This window comes from Ursus americanus, chromosome X (genome assembly GCF_024610735.1).
Source record: "Ursus americanus isolate L20-20 chromosome X, mUrsAme1.1.p, whole genome shotgun sequence".
Lineage (NCBI taxonomy): Eukaryota > Metazoa > Chordata > Mammalia > Carnivora > Ursidae > Ursus > Ursus americanus.
Window position 1 is genome coordinate 54,259,931 of NC_142164.1, and position 19,570 is coordinate 54,279,500.

Here is a 19,570-nt window from a genome sequence, read left to right on the forward strand (position 1 = left end):
ATAGAGACAGCCAGCGAGAGAGGGAACACAAGCAGGGGGAGTGGGAGAGGAAGAAGCAGGCTCATAGCGGAGGAGCCTGATGTGGGGCTCGATCCCATAACGCTGGGATCATGCCCTGAGCCGAAGGCAGACGCTTAACCGCTGTGCCACCCAGGCGCCCCCTAAATGTGTTAGCATTCTAAGAGAAATTCAATATAAGGTTTAAATTTTGATTTATCACTGACTCTCATTTCGTAGGTGTTTTTTTTTTTTTAACCTAAAAATAGAAGCTGGGATAAATCTAGATTCACAGGATTTCCCAAGATACCACTATTACTTATTACAACCCTACTTGTTTTCAAAAAATAAATCGTGACCACCTCAGAATATCAAATACCTTTCCCTTTTCCCACATGTTCTGCAGCTAATAAAATGAGTGGACACTCTCAAAATTGTACCAATTCTATTAACATTTGCATTTTGCTGTCTTTGATTTCTTCTAGAAGATTCATATTTAAAATTTTAATGTATAACATCCTGAATAATAATTGTTTAACATAGAACATTCATAACAAGGCAAATAAAAATACCAAAAGAAAACTTACTGAACAACTGAGGCGTAGGGATTGCAATGTCAAATGTCTACAGGGACCAGGCAGTTCATAAGAAGTGTAGTGGGCTGGAAGAAGATGGTTGGAGCAGTAGAAACCATGGTGAGCTGTTGAGCACAGGATACATCTAAAGAGAGAAGCTGCTGTGTGACTGTAAGTCTTGATTATAGGTCTAGTGTTGCCAGATTTTCTCTTTTAAAGAAGACAGAGATCTAGATTGTTTATGCCAAAGTAACATTTTTCTTTTAAACTGTGAGGTCATACAAAATTTATCTACAAGCAGATCTATCCCATGGATGTCCAGTTGGTAACTCCTTGCTATAGGTAAATGACAGTTTTTATTTGTACATGTCAGAGGATGGTATCTTTCACCAAATTGAGTTTTTAAAAAAAATTATAGCCATTCGAAAATGCCCTTCATTTATGTCACTCATAGTTCGCAACTATGGTATGTAGTGAATTTATGCCATCTCCATATCACCTCAGAAGTCTAGATTTGGATTTTGAGGTACTCTATAAATTGAGCACCCTTTAAGGAAACCACAAGCATTCCAGTGGTATTTTTCTTCTCACAAATCAACAGTAATTCTGGGATTAACCTTTGACTCTGTCCTAACTAGTATGTTATTTTTTCTCAGTTTCTTAGAGTTATGCTTTCCCCAGTTTCTACTCTTCTTTTTTTTTTTTTTTTTTTTTTTTTTTTTAAAGATTTTATTTATTTGACAGAGATAGAGACAGCCAGCGAGAGAGGGAACACAAGCAGGGGGAGTGGGAGAGGAAGAAGCAGGCTCATAGCAGAGGAGCCTGATGTGGGGCTCGATCCCGTAACGCCAGGATCACGCCCTGAGCCGAAGGCAGGCGCTTAACCGCTGTGCCACCCAGGCGCCCCCCAGTTTCTACTCTTCTGCCATGGTCAGGACTATAATTGCTAGCTGCTCTCCTGCTCCCACTGTCTGTCTCCTTCATCAAACCAGCATGGCACTTCCAGTGGCATTGTCTGTCACATCAAATACAAACACTTCTATTTACCTTTTAGCCCCATTCTGTAATAATTTTATTCTTTAGCTCCTTCCTGTCATTCCCCAGTTTGTACATCCATTATTTATTTATTTATTTATTTATTTATATATTTATTTATTTTTAAAGATTTTATTTATTTGAGAGAGTGAAAGTGAGAGAGATCACAGAGGGAGAGGGAGAAGCAGACTCACCGTTGAGCGGAGAGCTGGGTGCAGGGCTCGATCCCAGGACCCTGAGATCATGACCTGAGCCAAAGGCAGACGCTTAACCGACTGAGCCACCCGGCTGCCCTACTTTGTACATTCATTTAATTATTCCAGTGTCTATGCACACTCTCACCTTTCTGCATTTTCTCATTACTTTTCCACCTTTTAGGATCTGTTCCTGCCCCCAACAGTCTGACCTGTTCCTCTTCAAGGGTTGATACAGGCCTAGCCATCAGATCTTTCACTACACCTGACTGCTAGAAGCTGTATGCTTTTAGGCAAGTAGTTTACCTTCTCTGATTTTCTGTAACAGGAAATTGGTCTAGCTGTTTTAAAGGTTTCCTCTACTTTTGACATTCTGTAACTCCTCTTCCAACACATATTAACCTCTTCTCTTTCAGTTCCCTTATAATACTTCTAGTAGTCTTTAATTTTTTCCAGTTGTTACGCTTAATGTCATTTCTCTCATTTACCTAACAGAGGGCTAAGTCTGTGTATCTACTGTGAAACTAGCATATGCCAATGGCTAGTTGGTTGATTTGAGCAATTGCAGTTTTATATGTAGCCCTAGGTGAATCATGTTCCAGGTTAGTACCATTAGCCTTTGAATTGAGAAAGCTTGCAGGTCTTTCCTAGGATTTGCTTAACACAAATGACTATCCTTTGTTTTATTTTTACTCTATGAGTGGATACATACAATCCAAGGGGGGGGAAATGAAAGTATTGGTGACTGAAGGGGCCTCGGGTACTTTTTTGTCTGAACCAATTCAGTTTAAGACAGTCCTGAGCAGGGATTTGGTTTGGGAGGGGCAGTTAAAGGAAATCAGTTGATTTGAGGGTATGGAGAAGGTATAGAGGGTATATAGTTTAAAGAAGGAGCCCAGGAATCGCAGAGGAATAAGGCTATTTGACTTGACAGTCAATTTTTTAATAAATAGCTAAAGGATGAAATTATTGAACATGTAATCCACAAGAAGACATAATATGGTTTTTGTGAGGTAATTATACATCAGCCATCTGACAGGGTTCTTTGAGAGGGGATAAATATGGTGTGAACAAGGAGGAGTCCGTGAACATTTAGATTTTCAAAAAGCCTTTGATAAGATTTTATACCAAATACTGCTTTAAAAATGTCCTCCTACCGTGGGATTAGGGATAATGTTTAGTCATGCATAGAGATCTAGTTCAAACACAGGAAAAAAGGAATGGGTGGATTAAATGAACTCTTCCTTGCATGGGGAGATTTTTACAGTATGCTCTCCCAAGAAATGTTTACCGTTTTTTTTCAACATGTTTATAAATGATTTTGGACAGTCAGCATAGTAACTCTCAGCTGCTTCCCAATTTATAGTTGACACTGAGGGCTTGTAGATAGTAAAATATTGAGCTGAAAGAGTATTAGCTGAAGGACTTTCATAAGGCAGTGTGAGAAGGCAGGAAAATGGCATAAAAGTGATTGTATCTCTAGATGGATCTGCTGACCATATTTTTCAACCCATGAAAAGGACGTAGGAGTCATTATGTAGGGAATCTCAGAAAACATTAGCTTTGGATATTCTTATGTCTGCATTAAGAAAAACACACACTGTACTGGACATAGTCATGAAGGGCATTACAAAAAAAGTATATTACTGTCCTGATTTAAAATTGATGCCTATTTGCCTGTGCTATTTGTACAATTTGAGTTTTGAAGACTAGGTAGCAAAATGAATCAATGATTTAATAAGAATTATGTTAAGAAATGAATATATTGTGTACAGAATGTCAAAGCAGAGAAAGAGGCAGAGAAAGGAAATTAACCGAAAGAAGTCTCTTGGAGAGCCTAAGTAGATTTACTATAGACTTCTTTGCTACATCTTAAAAGTTTGAACCAAGGACTTCCTTCAGAATTTGAAAGCTCTCTTTTTAAATGAATTTGCTTAAGTAGATATGTGGCAGATTAAAAAATAAAAAAACATGAAGCTGCTAGTCTGTGTGTTCAGACTAAAAAGTTCAGTTTTATTAAAAGCTTAATTTAAATTATGTTTAAAGAGTAGTTAGGAACCATTAGTGCTCTCCCAAAGAGCTCCATTGATGTCATTGCAATAGGCTGTATTAGAGAGTCATTGAGTTGACATGGTGTTTCTGGTTTGCATATAAACTGGGGAGCCATTTTACACATGATGTGTAGATATAGAGCCTAGGTTATGACCCAACCATATAAATTGACCTCCAGTATTTTTGGAAGGCTTAATTTTTTTTAAATATTGAATGGTGACTTTTTAATTTTTTAAAATTCCAGTATAATTAACATACAATGTTATATTAAGTGTACATTATAGTGATTTACCAATTCTATACATTACTCAGTGCTCATCATGGTAAGTATATTCTTAATCCCCTTCACTTATTTCACCCATCCCTCCAAAGAAAAGAGAACTAGTGAAAAAGAAGATTGATGACTTGTATTCTATAATTTATATTAATTTATTCTGGGTCCCTGGTGCCGTTATTAATACAGATCTGTTTCTGTCATACAATACATTGTTTTATTGTGACTCTTCCTATAGAAGGTTAATTTAAGGACAGCTGAAAAAGCTGAAAAAAAAATGAATACATCATCTACAGAATGTCACCAAGAACAGAGGAAGCTAGATATATGGCTAGGATCTATAAAATAGAGGCAGTTTCTGGGCATGAGTTTTCTGAAGGCTGTGTATTGCTTTTTGGCAGCTTTTTCTACGTTAAGCATGGTGATTATGCCTTTCAAGAATGACGGCAATGCCTAAAGGGCAATCCATCTGTCCACAACCTTTTCATGAGTGTGAAATTTGCATCAAAAGCCCCGTTGGACTCAGATACTTGTGACATATAATTTCCTGAATTATCAGCAGTGCTGTGTCCTTACAGGTCATGATAACTTTTTGAATGCCAGAAACTGATCTGTTCCTGGTACCACCTCTATCTGGATGTTTGTACCTAGAGTATTAAGTAGCAATCTTAATGAATGGCCAGGATAGATACAGTGGTTGTTGAGGTTGGTAACAATTAGCTGGCTCTAATAGTCACACCCTAGGTGGAAGAAGAGTGTTTCTGCAGAATCCTTCAAAGCACTACCTGTACAGGAAGATTGTATCAGGCTTGAACAGTTAAATTTGATAGTTAAACATTTCAGAGGGGAGACTCCTGTCATGAATATCTGAATTACCTTGAACTTGTCTTCAGGAGGACATCTCCCTGCTACATCCAGTCCACCGGCAATTCTTCTCGGCTTTGTGTCTCAAATAGGTCTTCAGTCTCTCCATTTCATCTCCATTGCCACTACCCTGCTTCAGGTTCCCATCATCTCTCACTTGGTCTACTGCAAACATAACTGGCCTCACCTTTTCCACTCTTGCCCTATTGACAATTCTCTGCACAGCAGCCAAGCTCATCTTTTAAAAAATATAAATTTGATCGAGTAATTCCTCTACTGGGTATTTACCCAAAGACTATGGAAACAGTAATTCAAAAAGATATAGCACCCTTATGTTTATTTCAGCATTATTTACACTAGTCAAATTATGGAAGCAGCCCAAATGTCCATCAATAGATGAATGAATAAGAAGACGTGGTGTGTGTGTGTGTATATGTATATATATACACATGTACATATACACACACACGATTATTTCTGAGCCATAAAAAAGAATGAAATTGTGGCCATCTGCAACAACATGGATGGATCTAGAAAGTATAATGCTAAGTGAAATAAGTCAGGCAGAGAAAGACAAATTACCATATGGTTTCACTCATATGTGGAATTTAAGAAACAGAAAAAAACAAAAAAGACTCATAGAGAGGAAACTGATGTTTACCAGAGGGGAGGTAGATGGGAAGGCACATGAAATAGGTAAAGGGGATTAAGAGTACGTTTAACATGATGAGCACTGAGTAATGTGTAGAATTGGTGAATTGCTGTATTGTACACCTGAAACTAATACAACATTGTATGGTAGCTATACTGGAATTTAAAATTTTTTAGTTAAAAAATGATATAGTCCAATGCTATAAAATCTTGATAAATGGTGAGTCTGGGTGATGGATGTAAGGGAACTATATTGTATTACTGTTATGTACATTTGATATTTTTCATAATAGAAGGTTTTAAGAATAAAAATAAAATACAAATCTGATTATGTCACTGTTCTGCTCAGGACCTTCTGGTGGCTTCCCATTGTACTTAGAATAAATTTTAAGGTTTTCACTCTGGCCTTTGAAGCTCTGCATTATCAGGCCCTTGATTATCTCTGTGACCCCATTTCATACTATATTTCTATTACTGTGTTCCAGCCCTACTCATTTTCTCTCTTCCTCAAATACACTGAACTAGTTTGCACTTCCAAGCTTTCAAATTGCTGTTCCTTCTGCTTAGACTGTTCCTCCAGATCTTCACATGGTTGATTTCTTCTGGTCACTCAGGTCTTGGCTCAAATATAAATTCCTCAAAGAAGTTGTCCCTGATTATCCTGTCTAGCATTCAGACCCTCACATCACCCTTACGTTATCCTATTTTGTTTCAGAACACATACCAGTATCTACTGTTATTATATCTCTTGCTTATTGTCTCTCATGCGCTAGATAAGTTATATGTCAGCAAGGACAGCATTTGTCTAGTTTATTTTTATATCCTTAGTGCTGCCCAGAGCTGCCTCTGGTACATAGTAGGTCTAGTTTCATAAATATTTGGGAATGAAGAAGTAAATCTCAGTTGCTTGTCCTTATCAGCATCAACAGTTCTCTTAGAACTGTCACAGTTCCCTTCTGGGAGGTAGTTGAATTGACCAGCTGCCTAAGTTGCTTAAATTGTTAGAAGAAAATACAGGCCTTGAATACATATAGGCAGATTCTCAGAGTCAGTTACAGCAATGTAGCCTACAAACATGGGTGGTATATAGTCTATAATCATCGTCCCTTTGCTGTAGAAAGTGGTACCTAACAAAAGCTACCAATTTATGGAATGTTTATGGTGTGTCAGGTACAGAACAAACATGTCACATGCATTAACTCATTTAATCCATTCAACAACCCTGTGTGATAGGTATTATTATTATCTCCATTTTATAATCTTGAGAACTGAAGCATAGTCATACAACTAATAAGTAGGGGAATCAGGATAGGCACCTAGGCAGTCTCAGTCCGTAGACTGTCATATTGATTTCACAACCATCTTCAGGAGCTGATCTCTGTGCAATTTGTACAGCATGACTGAGATTATATGCTTGACTTTCAGTCACCATTTAGTTTTGGTGATTGCTGCTTGCCAAACAAGTTCCCTTGGGTTCTGTCACCATGACTAGTATCAAGGAGGGCTTGCCATTTTGGTCATACTGGATCACTGTGAGTGAGGCCATGTTGTAATGGACCATTCATTTGAGGGTTGGGTTTTTTTTTTCTTTTTTTTCTTATGGTCTTACTGAATAGTCTAAAACTTCATAGGTAATGATTCCTAAGAACTTATACCAAGGGAGGAGGCCTGCCTTGGGATTGTTATGAGCATAACTGTTTCCTGAGGCTACAGGAGTCAGTACCTATTGTTTAGCTCATGTTCTTAAGAAAACACTTAGTTCTGGGCCAATAGGAAGTCTGTGCTGAGTTGGATGACAATTGTTTGAGTTGCAGAGGAGTTCTTGAGTAGGGGAGAGGAGATGAAGCTGTCCAATTTCGCATTCCCAGGAGACAGACCAACTACAGCAACAATAATACTTCCCTTCCCCCAGCTTCCTGCTAGGAAAAAAGATACCAGATACCTAGAAAGAAAAAAAAAAAAGAGGGATGATAGTATAAACAAACACATTGCTAAGAAATATAAATACGTAACCAGTAAACATGATGTAGTAATATAAATATGCAGTATAAGTATATAACCCATAAACATGCTATGTACTACATAATATATATAAACCTGTATATATTTAAATATATAAAAATAAACACATACACACACTAGAAGTTTTCCCTACACACGTTTTTGTGGCCAGCAGACACTTGATAAACGTGATAGAAAATTCAGTGTCGTTTCAAACATAGTACTCTGATAAATGTATGTCTGGATATAGTTAACAAGTAAATACAACGGTTTAACTTTGTGTAAGATAGATGGCAATCACTGAAGCTTTATTGTCTCTCATGAAACTTAAGATGTGCCTAATTACCATTGAGTGAACTTCTGCTTTACCAGTATAATTTAAGTGGGGGTCTCACTAAAGTACAGTGATGACAATCAGTGGTCATTCAGAATTCTCTTGTAATGGACCCTTTTGGTTTTGTTTTTAATGGCATTTGATAAAGTGTTTCAAAGGTATTTTTGTAGTGACTTTTTTTAATAGTTACTACCTACTATATTTAGTGCATTTGTAGTTTGTTTTTTTAGGCAAATCCCATAAAATGTATACTTGCTTGCCTCTAGGCCCCATAGTATCCTAAGGTGAGTATACAGAGCTACCTTGCTAGGCCTTATGTTAGACCCCAAGATGGGTGGTATGAACTGCACCAAAGCTGGGGCCTGACTGGCATCTCAGTAGTATTCACTGTCTTTGGTAGCTTAATTGTCCATCATTAAAGGTGTGTTAACTCTTGGTGGGTTGCTAGGCTGCCATTTAATGCACTGGAAGAAAACATTTGTCTTGTGGAACCTTATTACCTGCAAATAATTCATGGCAAAGTGTTTGCCTTTCTCTGTTTGAAGATCTCTATTTGCCAATATACTTTATAAATTACTTCTTAAAATGTGGTTGCAAAGTATTCATAATTTGCTAGGTACTCTAAAGATGAGTATTCCCATGGTTATTACTCTGAGCTTATGTTCTATCCAAAATGAAGTGCACATAATCCATTTCATATGTACAAATAAACACGTTCTTTTTATGAGACAAAATGTGTAGAAATTGAGAAATTATGTTATTTTGTGTAATAATCTTTGCAACTTGCCAAGAGTTAGGACAACTCTTGAGAGTAACTTTGACCATCTGACTTCATGTTGCTTTCCTTCATAATGCCAAGATAAGATGATACTGACAGTGAGGCAGTTTGTATGATAGGTTTTTTTTAATGTTTTTTTATTATATTATGTTAGTCACCATACAGTACATCCCCGGTTTCCGATGTAAAGTTCGATGGTTCATTAGTTGCGTATAACACCCGGTTTGTATGATAGTTAACAGAGAAGCCACTGGAACCATATTGCCTGAGTTTTCATTCAGCCATACCATCTACTAAATGACCTTGAGTAAGTCACTTGACCTCTCTTTGCCTTAGTTTCCAAATCTGTGAAACTCTGCCTGTAGGATGCAATGTGTTAATACATGTAAAGCTTCTGGCATGTAGTAAGTACTCAGTGCTAGCTGTGATGATTATTTGTATTGTTATTATTGGCCGTTTGCCCCAAAGACCTGTGTGTAACCATCTGTTATTTCCTCATTTCTCTTGTAATTCCCTGCTTCTTATGTAAATGTCTGCTATTTGAGTTTTAAATGCAGCTGTCAAATACTGCTTGCTATTGTGCTCCTTACTTATTTGGTCAGTGATGTTTCCTCAGTAACTCATTGCCACCAAATAGCCCTCCCTCAACCAAAATTTGTTTTCATCAGTCTCATTTTGCCCGGCACTTTTTTCCAAACTAACTTAACATGAGTTCTCTCCTTGGTGAGTCACAGATAGAAACTACACCAGGTGAGTTGTCACATGGAAGATACTAGATTTGCAGCAAATAAGGAGATCATGGGGAATAACTTCCAAAGCCATGACTCCTCGAGCAAGGGTGAATGGGTGCCTTTTATCTTAGGGTTCAGATGAATATTTAGATAGGGAAGCCTTGTCATTCTCTGTAGAGGCAGGCATAGGTGACACATGCTCCTTAAGGAAACATGCCTATACACACATTGCATGTTACGTAAATGAGGCTTCTGCTCCTCCTTGGGCAGAGATTTTAGTAGTATTGTGAGATAAAGGTAGCTGTCAGTCATTCTAGAATTTAATCCGTGGTCTGTCTGTGCAGGAGCAAGTCAGGGTCAGGGTTTGCACTCAAACTGGTCTGGACTGGTGGAGGTCTTCTCAGGGCAGTGGCTATAGTTTGAGGGGGTAGTTTTGGTTTCTGTTTGCTTGAGTTATGAGATGAGCTGACAAGAGGAGCTTAAGGAAAAATGTGGGACAAAGGTTGGTGAGTACAAGTAGGTGGGCAGTAAAGGTCAGCTCTTAGGATTTAGCTGGTGACAGAACCACTGGTTTTTTCACTTGGGCATAAGCTATGTGAGAAAAACACAGATGTAAGAGAGAACAAATGCCACCATTGTGAGCAACACATATTTTCCCTAACAGGCATGACTGGAATGGGGGGGGAAGCCAATGAGAAGGAGCATGAAAAACGCATATACATATGCAGGTGCACACTTTTGCAGTTGTGTAGATTTATGGTAAATATCAAGTGATTCTTTCCAAGAGCATAAGATACACCCAGTTCTTATTTAAAACTAAGAGGAAATTTGTTGGATTCTGACAGTATCTGATCATTGGCTTAGGAGAAGTGGCCACAGTGGCAGCTCCACCCAGGGATTCCTGAGGCCGTGTTTGTGGAAGATGTAGATTCTTTCATGAAACAGCATGGGAATGAGACTGCAGATACAGTACTAAAGAAGCTGGATGAATGGTACCAGAAGTATGTTTACGGAACTCAACCTTGCTCAAAAGGAGGCTAAAGGGTCAGACTTTAGAAATTCTAAAATACATGCAGAAGAGAAAAGAGGCCACCAGTTCACTGGAGACCAGATTCTTACTGGCAGATAACCTGTATTGCAAAGCTTCAGTTCCTCCTAGTGATAAAGTGGTTGGGGGCTAATGTAATGCTTGAATATGGTATTGATGAAGCTCAAGCATTGTTGGAAAAGAATTTATCGACTGCCATGAAGAATCTTGATTCTCTTGAGGAAGACCATGACTTTCTTTGAGATTAGTTTACTACCACAGAAGTCGGTACGGCCAGGGTTTATAACTGGGATGTAAAAAACAAGAAACAAAAATGATTCTACCAAGAACAAAGCATAATGCTGGTAATTAAAAATGTGGTTCAGTTTTCCAAACATGTTATTTGAAATACCCGAGAGTTTATCCCTAAAGGTTGACATGACTCTGCTGATTTTTTTAACAGCAAGAACGATAATTAAAACTTAAAAAAAAAGATAAACATCATTTTATAAAAACAAAATTAGTTTCAAATATTTTATGAAATCAGCAGTATTTTCATTTTTTTAATTTCCAACAAAGTAAATGCTACTTTCATCATTTTTTTGGTTTGTCATTAAAAAAAAAGTCTTAGTTGAAATGGCTGAGGTATGCTATGGCAGCTGAATTCTGGACACTTTTCTTTATTGGCTGATGTTACTCTCACTTGATGTGGTTAAACCAGTGTGGAGGTAGAAAAAAGTTAATTTAAATATTTCCAAACTTGTTTCCTTTAGTACATATGGGGCGTTATGGCTCTCTGTTGTTGTTGTTTGTCTTATATAAATGGATTTTCATGAATTACTGCTTAGCCAATAACTATTGTAATATTGTGTACTTTTCAAGAAATCGTAATTTGCCTTCCTAAACAGTAAGAGGGATATTGAGACTGCTTTTTATTACTGCAAAGAAGTGCACAGTGTCTTTGCAATGCCAACAAAAGGGAGATCTTGGCCTACGTGAAATAACAAAATTCTTTAGCCACTCAAAACTCTTGGCTAAGGCAATTTTGTATTTCTTTCTTTTTCTTTCTTTCTTTCTTTCTTTCTTTCTTTCTTTCTTTCTTTCTTTCTTTCTTTCTTTCTTTCTTTCTTTCTTTTGTTTATTTGTTTGTCAGAGAGGGAGAACACAAGCGGGGGGGGGGGGTGGGGGGGGGAGAGGCAGGCTCCCCACTGAGCAGGGAGCCTGATGTGGAACTGGATCCCAGGACCCTGGGATCCTGACCTGAGCCGAAGGCAGACGCTTAACCGACTGAGCCACCCAGGCATTCCCAATTTTATATTTCTTAGTAGTTATCCAGAGCAGCTGAACAAGAATATTAAGATAAATATAAATCTGCAGTGGTTGAAGAGATTTGTGAGTCTTTTTATTCATGATAAAACCTCATAGGAAGAGTAGAAAAATCCTCGTGGGGGCGCCTGAGTGGCTCAGTCGTTAAGCGTCTGCCTTCAGCTCAGGGCGTGATCCCGGCGTTCTGGGATCGAGCCCCACATCAGGCTCCTCTGCTGGGAGCCTGCTTCTTCCTCTCCCACTCCCCCTGCTGTGTTCCCTCTCTCGCTGGCTGTCTCTCTCTGTCAAATAAATAAATAAATAAAAATCTTTAAAAAAAAAAAGAAAAAAAATCCTCGTGGAAAGCCATAGGTACAGTGGGTGATACAGATTCTGATAAAAACACAGATGTATTATTCTCTCCATGTAGTACAACATATACTTGTACAATGTTTTGTACTTGTATTTCATGATATTAAAACACTGACGTTAAAAAAAATAACATCCACACAAACCAGTCCTAAACATTCTTTACATTCTTGTGTTCCTTCTATGTAGTATATTCTTGTGTTCTTTCTGTGTAGTATGTGTCCACTATTAGTTAAATCGTGTTGAAAAGCAGGGAATTTGTTGATGACTTACTAAAATAAAGTTATAAATGCCTCTATTGCATTTTATATTTAAATAAATTTTTCAGAGGCCTCATTTGCCCTAAAACTTAATAGAAATTAATTTTAAAATGAAGGGATACTTAATATAGCAATGTATTTCATAGATAGTGTAATAGATAATGAAAGGAGGTCTTTGTAAAAAAAATTTAATTTTGGTTAAGTGGATTTCTCATGCTTTTGATAATACCATAATAGTCTATGGCATAATATTTTATGATTTTTTAACTGTATACAACTTCTGATTCTGAACTTGATCCCCTCGCTTTTCTTGAAATATGGGAAGTTATTTAAAAATTGTTTTTTCCCAAGGTGGGGATTGATAGGTGCGTGGGTGTGTGTGCGCACGCATGTGTATAAAAACATGGACCAGTATGACTGAAATGAAAAAATCCGTAGGCCAGTTAGTTGGTTACAGTTCATCTGTAGCTGCTTACAAGGAAGTTGGAAACACTGATGCTGCTACTCATGTAACAAAGATATACCCAGGCAAATGAGAATGCTGATTGTGTGATTCACATTTTTAATTTGATTGTCCATTTTGTAACCTTAACCTAATTTATCCTGTATTTTTAGTGGGCCAGTAATATTTTATGTGAATGTGGCCTCTTTCAGTTTCAACAGGAAATTGATGGTGAAGGTTGGGCTGATTATCTCAATCACATCAAATCACTATATTGGTATTTCCCTGCCAACAGGGGTTAGAATACCACCTGGGAAATGTATCTAAACAGTCTAATAGAGAGGTGATTTTTTTTTCCAACCCTGTGTAGGATCTGTCCAGTACAGTGTCTCAAATAGTACCAGGTATCCAGAACAATTAATAAATATCATTCTGTAACTTGGTATGTGACTAGTGAACAAGATTAGCAAGAAGGGAGACTCTCTTGTGGCAGGTGTCCTGGGTAAAATTTGCAGTCTAAGGGTTTTTAAGCACATGAAGTTTTGCTTGCTTGCTCTAATGTGCCATTTCTTATATTCCAAATTTCTCAATGGAAAAAAAACCCTGATTTCTATGTTGTCCTATACCAGAATGAATTATTACCTAACCTCACCTATCCTAAATAGCTTGGTCATGTTCAGTAAAATGAATTAAATTTAGAAAGATAATAGGAGTATTATGCCATACTTAGTGAATGTCACTTATCTCTACCAGTTATTTATATTTTTCATTATAATCTGGTTATGAAATATTTCAAGAACACTCCAGAAAGTACACAGAATAATATAAAGGTCACCCATGTAACCATTCAGTTTTGTCAAATCTTAACATTTTGCCATATTTGCTCTCAGTATATTTTTTAAGAAACGGAACCATTGAAACTTCAGTGTAACTTTTACTCCCTTTCTTCCCAGAGATAACTACTATCCTGAATTTGGTGTTTACAATTCCCTTAAATGTTTCTGTACTTTTACTACATATATATGTATCCATACATTATATATAGTAGTATTTTGCAAATGAAGTTTTTAAACATTTTATAAATGATATCATTCTGAATATATTCTTCCCTAGTTTGTTGTTATCACTCAATTTTTATGTTTTTGCCATTATTCCATGTTGATAGATGGGGATGTAGTTCATTACTTTAAATTGCTTATAGTATTCCATTATACAATGTGAGAGGTTAAGCCAACTGTGCAGTTAGAGGATGCAGTCCCCACAAGACTGTCCATACTTCAGCTACCCCACCCCATTTGTTATGTCTGTTAATCCTCACTCAGGGTAAGGTATTTTTCTTCATGCGTTGTATAATTTTAGATTATAAACATATCATAAGGGGATTCTATCTGTGGCACTTTCATGTGGCCTCGTATTGCTCCAGAAAGTTTTAGCAATTGCTTCCACCAAATCTCCAGAGGTACTACCGACGCAGAGCCACTTTTCTTTCATGATGTTTTATTGGTTAAGGGTTTCTTGGATCACGTAGTATAATTTCAAACCCCCTACCTGTGTAAGGACAGACCTCTGGTTATAATAGAGGTATAATCTTCCTCCACCCAGGGCTTTGGATAAAACAATTTTTCTCCCTCATGTGGTTAAGTGGGTCCCCCCCCCCATCACCTTTTCACTGAAGTGTGGTCCTTTAAGGATATGAGACAATATCTCATTTTCTACTCCCTGCCTTATTTGGATCCTAAGGCTTCTCCTGTCCCTACATAAGCATTTAAACCCAAGCCCTTAGGTTCATGAAATAGGCAAACTCCTTAGAACTACTGCAGCATTAACTCATGTGCTTACTGCTCTAGTTTTCAGTTCCTAGTGTAGTTTTTGTTTACTTTTATGGTAAGCAAAATCTTCAGGGGTCTCCCAGTCTTCCCTGCTTGTTCCCTCCCTAAGACTTCTCTGTGGTCACTTATTTATTTATTTTACAGAGACTGAGAGAGGGAGCTTGCATGAGTGGGGGGAGGGGCACAGGGAGAGGAGAAAGAATCTCAAGCAGACTCCCTCCTGAGCACAGAGCCTGACTCAGGGTTCAGTCTCCTGACCATGAGATTATGAACTGACCTAAAGTCAAGAGTCAGATGCTCAACCGACTAAGCCACCCAGGTGTCCCTCTGTGGTCATTTCTGTTGGGGATCTCAGACGTTACCTCTTAAGGGTATTTGTAGCCTGTGGTGGTTTGGGGGAATAGCTGAGCTTCGCCTGGGGATACTTTCGGCTTGATCATAATTGTAGGCTTGAACATTGTATTATTAGTACTGATACCTCTAGTTGCATCAAAATATTAGTAATATTACTTCTGAAGGATTCTTAATACCATGACAGAGAAAATAATGCTTCCTTAATTTTCACCTGAAGAATCCTAATTCACACTTCCCTATTCTCTTCCTAGGATGTGTGCAGTGTTTGGTGGAATCTATTGTCTTCGCCATTCAGTACAGTGCCTTGTTGTGGACAAAGAATCCAGAAAGTAAGGATGATATAAGTTACATTCCTATAGTTACACCCCAAGCACAGGTGAAAAATGCTAAAGTCAATTTAAAAAAAATGATTCTTCAAAGATCTTCCCTGGTATTAATATCATATCAACCTTGATTAAAAGTAATTTGTATTTAGATCCTCCAGAACAAAGAAAGTGAGTTCAGAATATAAAAACTAAATTAATTTCCCTGCAATATAACTATAGCTCCTGATCATCGAAGCTTGGAAGACAAATCATTTCAGCTGCCGGGGGTGGGTGGTGAGTGATGTTAGTTTTCCTTGTGGCCTTACCTCCTCTAATTGATTTTTATCAGATGACAACAAAGCCCTCTGTTATTGCATTTTTAAAAATGGAGCTCACCTAAAGACTCATCAGATTAATCTCTGCTGATAATGCATGTCATTCCCAAGAGAAAACACTTTAGTGATTTTTTTAGGTAGATTGTTGTCATAAACTATGCTACCTTGTTATCTGCAGATAAATTCTTATACAATCATATTAGGCCTGCAGACTGGTTTAGGATTGAAATAAAAATGTACCTGCTTTTAAAAAATGCCAAATACTATCTATGTCTGTGTTTTTATATTTCAGTTACATTTTTCTAGGATTTATTATTTAGTTACTAAGATACGCCCTTGTCTGAATTACACTAGTATTCTTTGATTTCTGTGTTTGAATTAAAACTGGGTTAAGTTTTAGGAGCTGTTTAAATTGCTGTGTATTTTTCTTTCCAGTTCCGTGTTGTTAAGCACTATATCTCTAGTATGACTATTTTTGGGGATATATAAAGAAGTAGTCATTGTTCAGGCCATAAAATAATGTTGTGAACTGGAAGCTTACAAATATAAAGTTTAAGCTGTTTCATTTTACAGTAATTTTGTATAGTCTAAGCAGTGTAATTTCTTATAGACTATAACACCAAGAGCTGGTATTTTGAGATACGGTGGAGAAAAATTCAAGTCTAGAACATGCAATATTTAGGCAGTGAATTTAACTTAGAAAGTAATTCTCTAGTATGAGATAATATAGACACACAGTTTAAGGGCTTGTAAAGTACTTTTAGCACCTTAATGCAAAGGTACCACAGAAATGAAGAATGATAATGTATAGTGAAAAATCTATCTTTGAAGGCCCAGGATATTCATATACTGGATCATGAATAACTGTGGAGTGGTTGTTTTTAAGGAACTGATGTTTTTAAGCCTCTTAGAGTCATTTTTCCTTATACATTCATTTTGAAGCATGAGTGTGTTCCTATGATGGAAAGCCAGATAGTGAATTGTTTATTTGGTGTTTATTTACTTACATCCTTTTACCCTTTTTGGCCCCAGTTCCATTTCTACTTGTTACTCTTAGTGACATGAAGAATTTACATGGCTCATGTTTTTTTTTTAATGGATACATTAGTATAGTAATAGCATTTGTTCAACTAAAGCTTACATTTACCTTCACTTTGATGTAGTTTTTATTATAAACTCTGAAGAGAGGAACTCTTCTTTATGATCTGCTACAGGTTGCAGTTGCAACAGGTAGCTGGGGGCTACGGGTCTAAAGACCAAACATTAGTAGTTTTCAAATTTTAATGTGTTTAAGAATCACCAGGTAAACTTGTTCTGTTTCTGGTTTTTTGTTTTTTTGTTTTTTTTTTAAGGAGATATCTGTGTCTCACCCTCAGAGAGTGAAATTGGATAATGTGGTTAGAATGGAGTTAGGGAACTTGCAGTTTTGAGGAACACCTCAAATGAATCTAATGTAGGTGCTCCATAGATGACTCTAAGAAACACTGACCTGTAATGTAAAGTTCAGGATTTAGCCAGTGTTCTAAGATAGACTGGGAGCTTTAGATCTTAATTCATTCTAGGCCCTTATGAAGATGATCCTTCCAGATCTATTGGAGTCAAATATGAATTTTACTTATTTTTTTGTTTTTTGTTATTTCATTACGCTATAAATGTTTTTTTTTTTAATTTTTCCCGAGGTTTTATGTAAATTCCATCTAGTTAACATAAAGTGCAATATTAGTTTCAGGTGTAGAATTTAGTGATTCATCACATACAGTACCCAGTGCTCATCACAAGTGCCCTCCTTAATAGCCATCACCTGTTTAACTCATCCCACTTCCCCTCTAATAACCATCAGTTTGTTCTCTATAGTTAAGAATCTGTTTCTTGGTTTGCCTCTCTTTTATTCCCACCAATGTTCATTTGTCTTTGTTTCTTAAATTCCACATATGAATGAGATCATATGGTGTTTGTCTTTGACTGACTTATTTCACTTAGCATAATAGTCCCTAGTGCCATCCATGTCATTGTCAGTGGCAAGATTTCATTCTTTTTGATGGCTGAGTAATATTCCATTGTAGATATGTACCACATCCTCTTTATTCAATCAGTCAATGGACACTTGGGCTCTTTCCATGAATTGGCTATTGTTGATAATGCTGCTGTAAACATCAGGGTGCATGTATCCCTTTGAATCAGTATTTTTTTTTTCCTTTGGGTAAATACATAATAGTGCAATTCCTGGGTCTTAGGATAGTTCTATTTTTAACTTTGTGAGGAACCTCCATACTGTTTTGCAGAGTGGCTGCACCAGTTTGCATTTCCACCAACAGTGTAACAGGATTCCCCTTTCTCCACATCTTCACCAACAGCTTTTGTTTCCTGTGTTGTTAATTTTAGTCATTCTGACAGGCATGAGGTAATATCTTATCATAGTTTTGATTTGTGTTTCCCTGATGATGAGTGATGTTGAGCATCTTTCTATGTCTCTTGGCCATCTGTGTGTCTTCTTTGGAAAAATGTCTATTCATGTCTTCCCATTTTTTAACAGGATTATTTGTTTCTTGGGTATTGAGTTTGATAAGTTCTTTAAATATTTTAAATACTAATCCTTCCTCTGATATGTCGTTTGCAGATATCTTCTCCCACTCCGAAGATTGCCTTTTAGTTTTGTTGATTGTCTCCTTCACTGTGCAGAAGCTTTTTATTTTGAGGAAGTCTCAGTAGTTTATTTTTGCTTTTGTTTCCCTTGCCTCAGGAGACATATCTTGTAAGAAGTTGCTATAGCCAATGTCAAGGAGGTTACTGCCTCTGTTCTCTAGGATTTTAATGGTTTCCTGTCTCACAGGTCTTTAATCCATTTTGAATTTATTTTTCTGTAGGTTGTAAGAAAGTGGTCCAGTTTCATTCTTTTGTACACTGCTATCCAGTTTCCCCAGTACCATTTGTTAAAGATACTGTCTTTTTTCCATTGGATGTTCTTTCGTGCTTTGTTTACCATATAGTTGTGGGTTCATTTCTGGGTTTTCTATTATGTTCTATTGATTTTTCTGTTTTTATGCCATTTCCATGTTGTCTTGATCACTGCGGCTTTGTAATAAAACTTGAAGACTACATTTGTGATGCTCAGCTTTTCTTTTTCAAGGTTGCTTTGGCTATTGGGGCTCTTTTGTGATTCCATACAAATTTGAGGATTCTTTGTTGTAACTTTGTGAAAAATAACTGTTGGTATTTTGATAGGGATTGCATTAAATGTGTAGATTGCTTTGGATAATATAGATATTTTAACAATATTTGTTCTTCTAATCCATGAGCATGAAATGTTTTTCCATTTCTTTGTGTCATCTTCAGTTACTTTCATAAATGTTGCATAGTTTTCAGAGTATAGATCTTTTACCTCTTTGATTGTGTTTATTCCTAGATACCTAATGGTTTTTGGTGATACTGTAAATGGGATCGATTCCTTGATTTCTCTTTCTGCTGCTTCGTTATTGGTGTATAGAAATGCAACAGATTTCTGTACGTTGAATATCCCGTGACTTTACTGAATTCGTGTATCATTTCTAGCAATTTTTCAGTGGAGTCTTTTGGGTTTTCTATGTATAGTATCATGTCATCTGCAAATAGTGAAAATTTGGCTTCCTCCTTGCCTATTTGGATGGCTTTTATTTGTTTTTGCTGTCTGCTGAGACTAGGCCTTCCAGTACTATGTTGAATAACAGTGGTAAGAGTGGATATCCCTGTCTTGTCTCTGACCATGGAGGAAAAGCTCTGTTTTTCCCCATTGAGGAGGATACTAGCTGTGGGTTTTTTTGTATATGGCCTTTGTTATGTTGAAGTGTGTTCTCTCTATCCTTACTTTGTTAAGGGTTTTTA

At 37.0% G+C, this 19,570-nt stretch overlaps 1 protein-coding gene and 1 pseudogene across 2 annotated transcripts in view; both read left to right on the top strand.

The window, feature by feature from the left end:
- Positions 1-19,570, top strand: part of CHM (CHM Rab escort protein) — a 188,931-nt gene that overhangs the window by 105,858 nt on the left and 63,503 nt on the right. Inside the window, exon 9 of one of the 2 annotated variants that reach the window (XM_045774163.2) lies at positions 15,324-15,401. The exons of the other annotated variant lie outside the window; for it this stretch is intronic. Coding sequence (XP_045630119.2) covers positions 15,324-15,401 — 78 coding nt within the window. The remainder of the gene's footprint in view (positions 1-15,323; positions 15,402-19,570) is intronic. 2 annotated transcript variants of the gene reach the window in all.
- On the top strand, positions 1,484-11,680 carry LOC148106912 (prefoldin subunit 3 pseudogene; annotated as a pseudogene).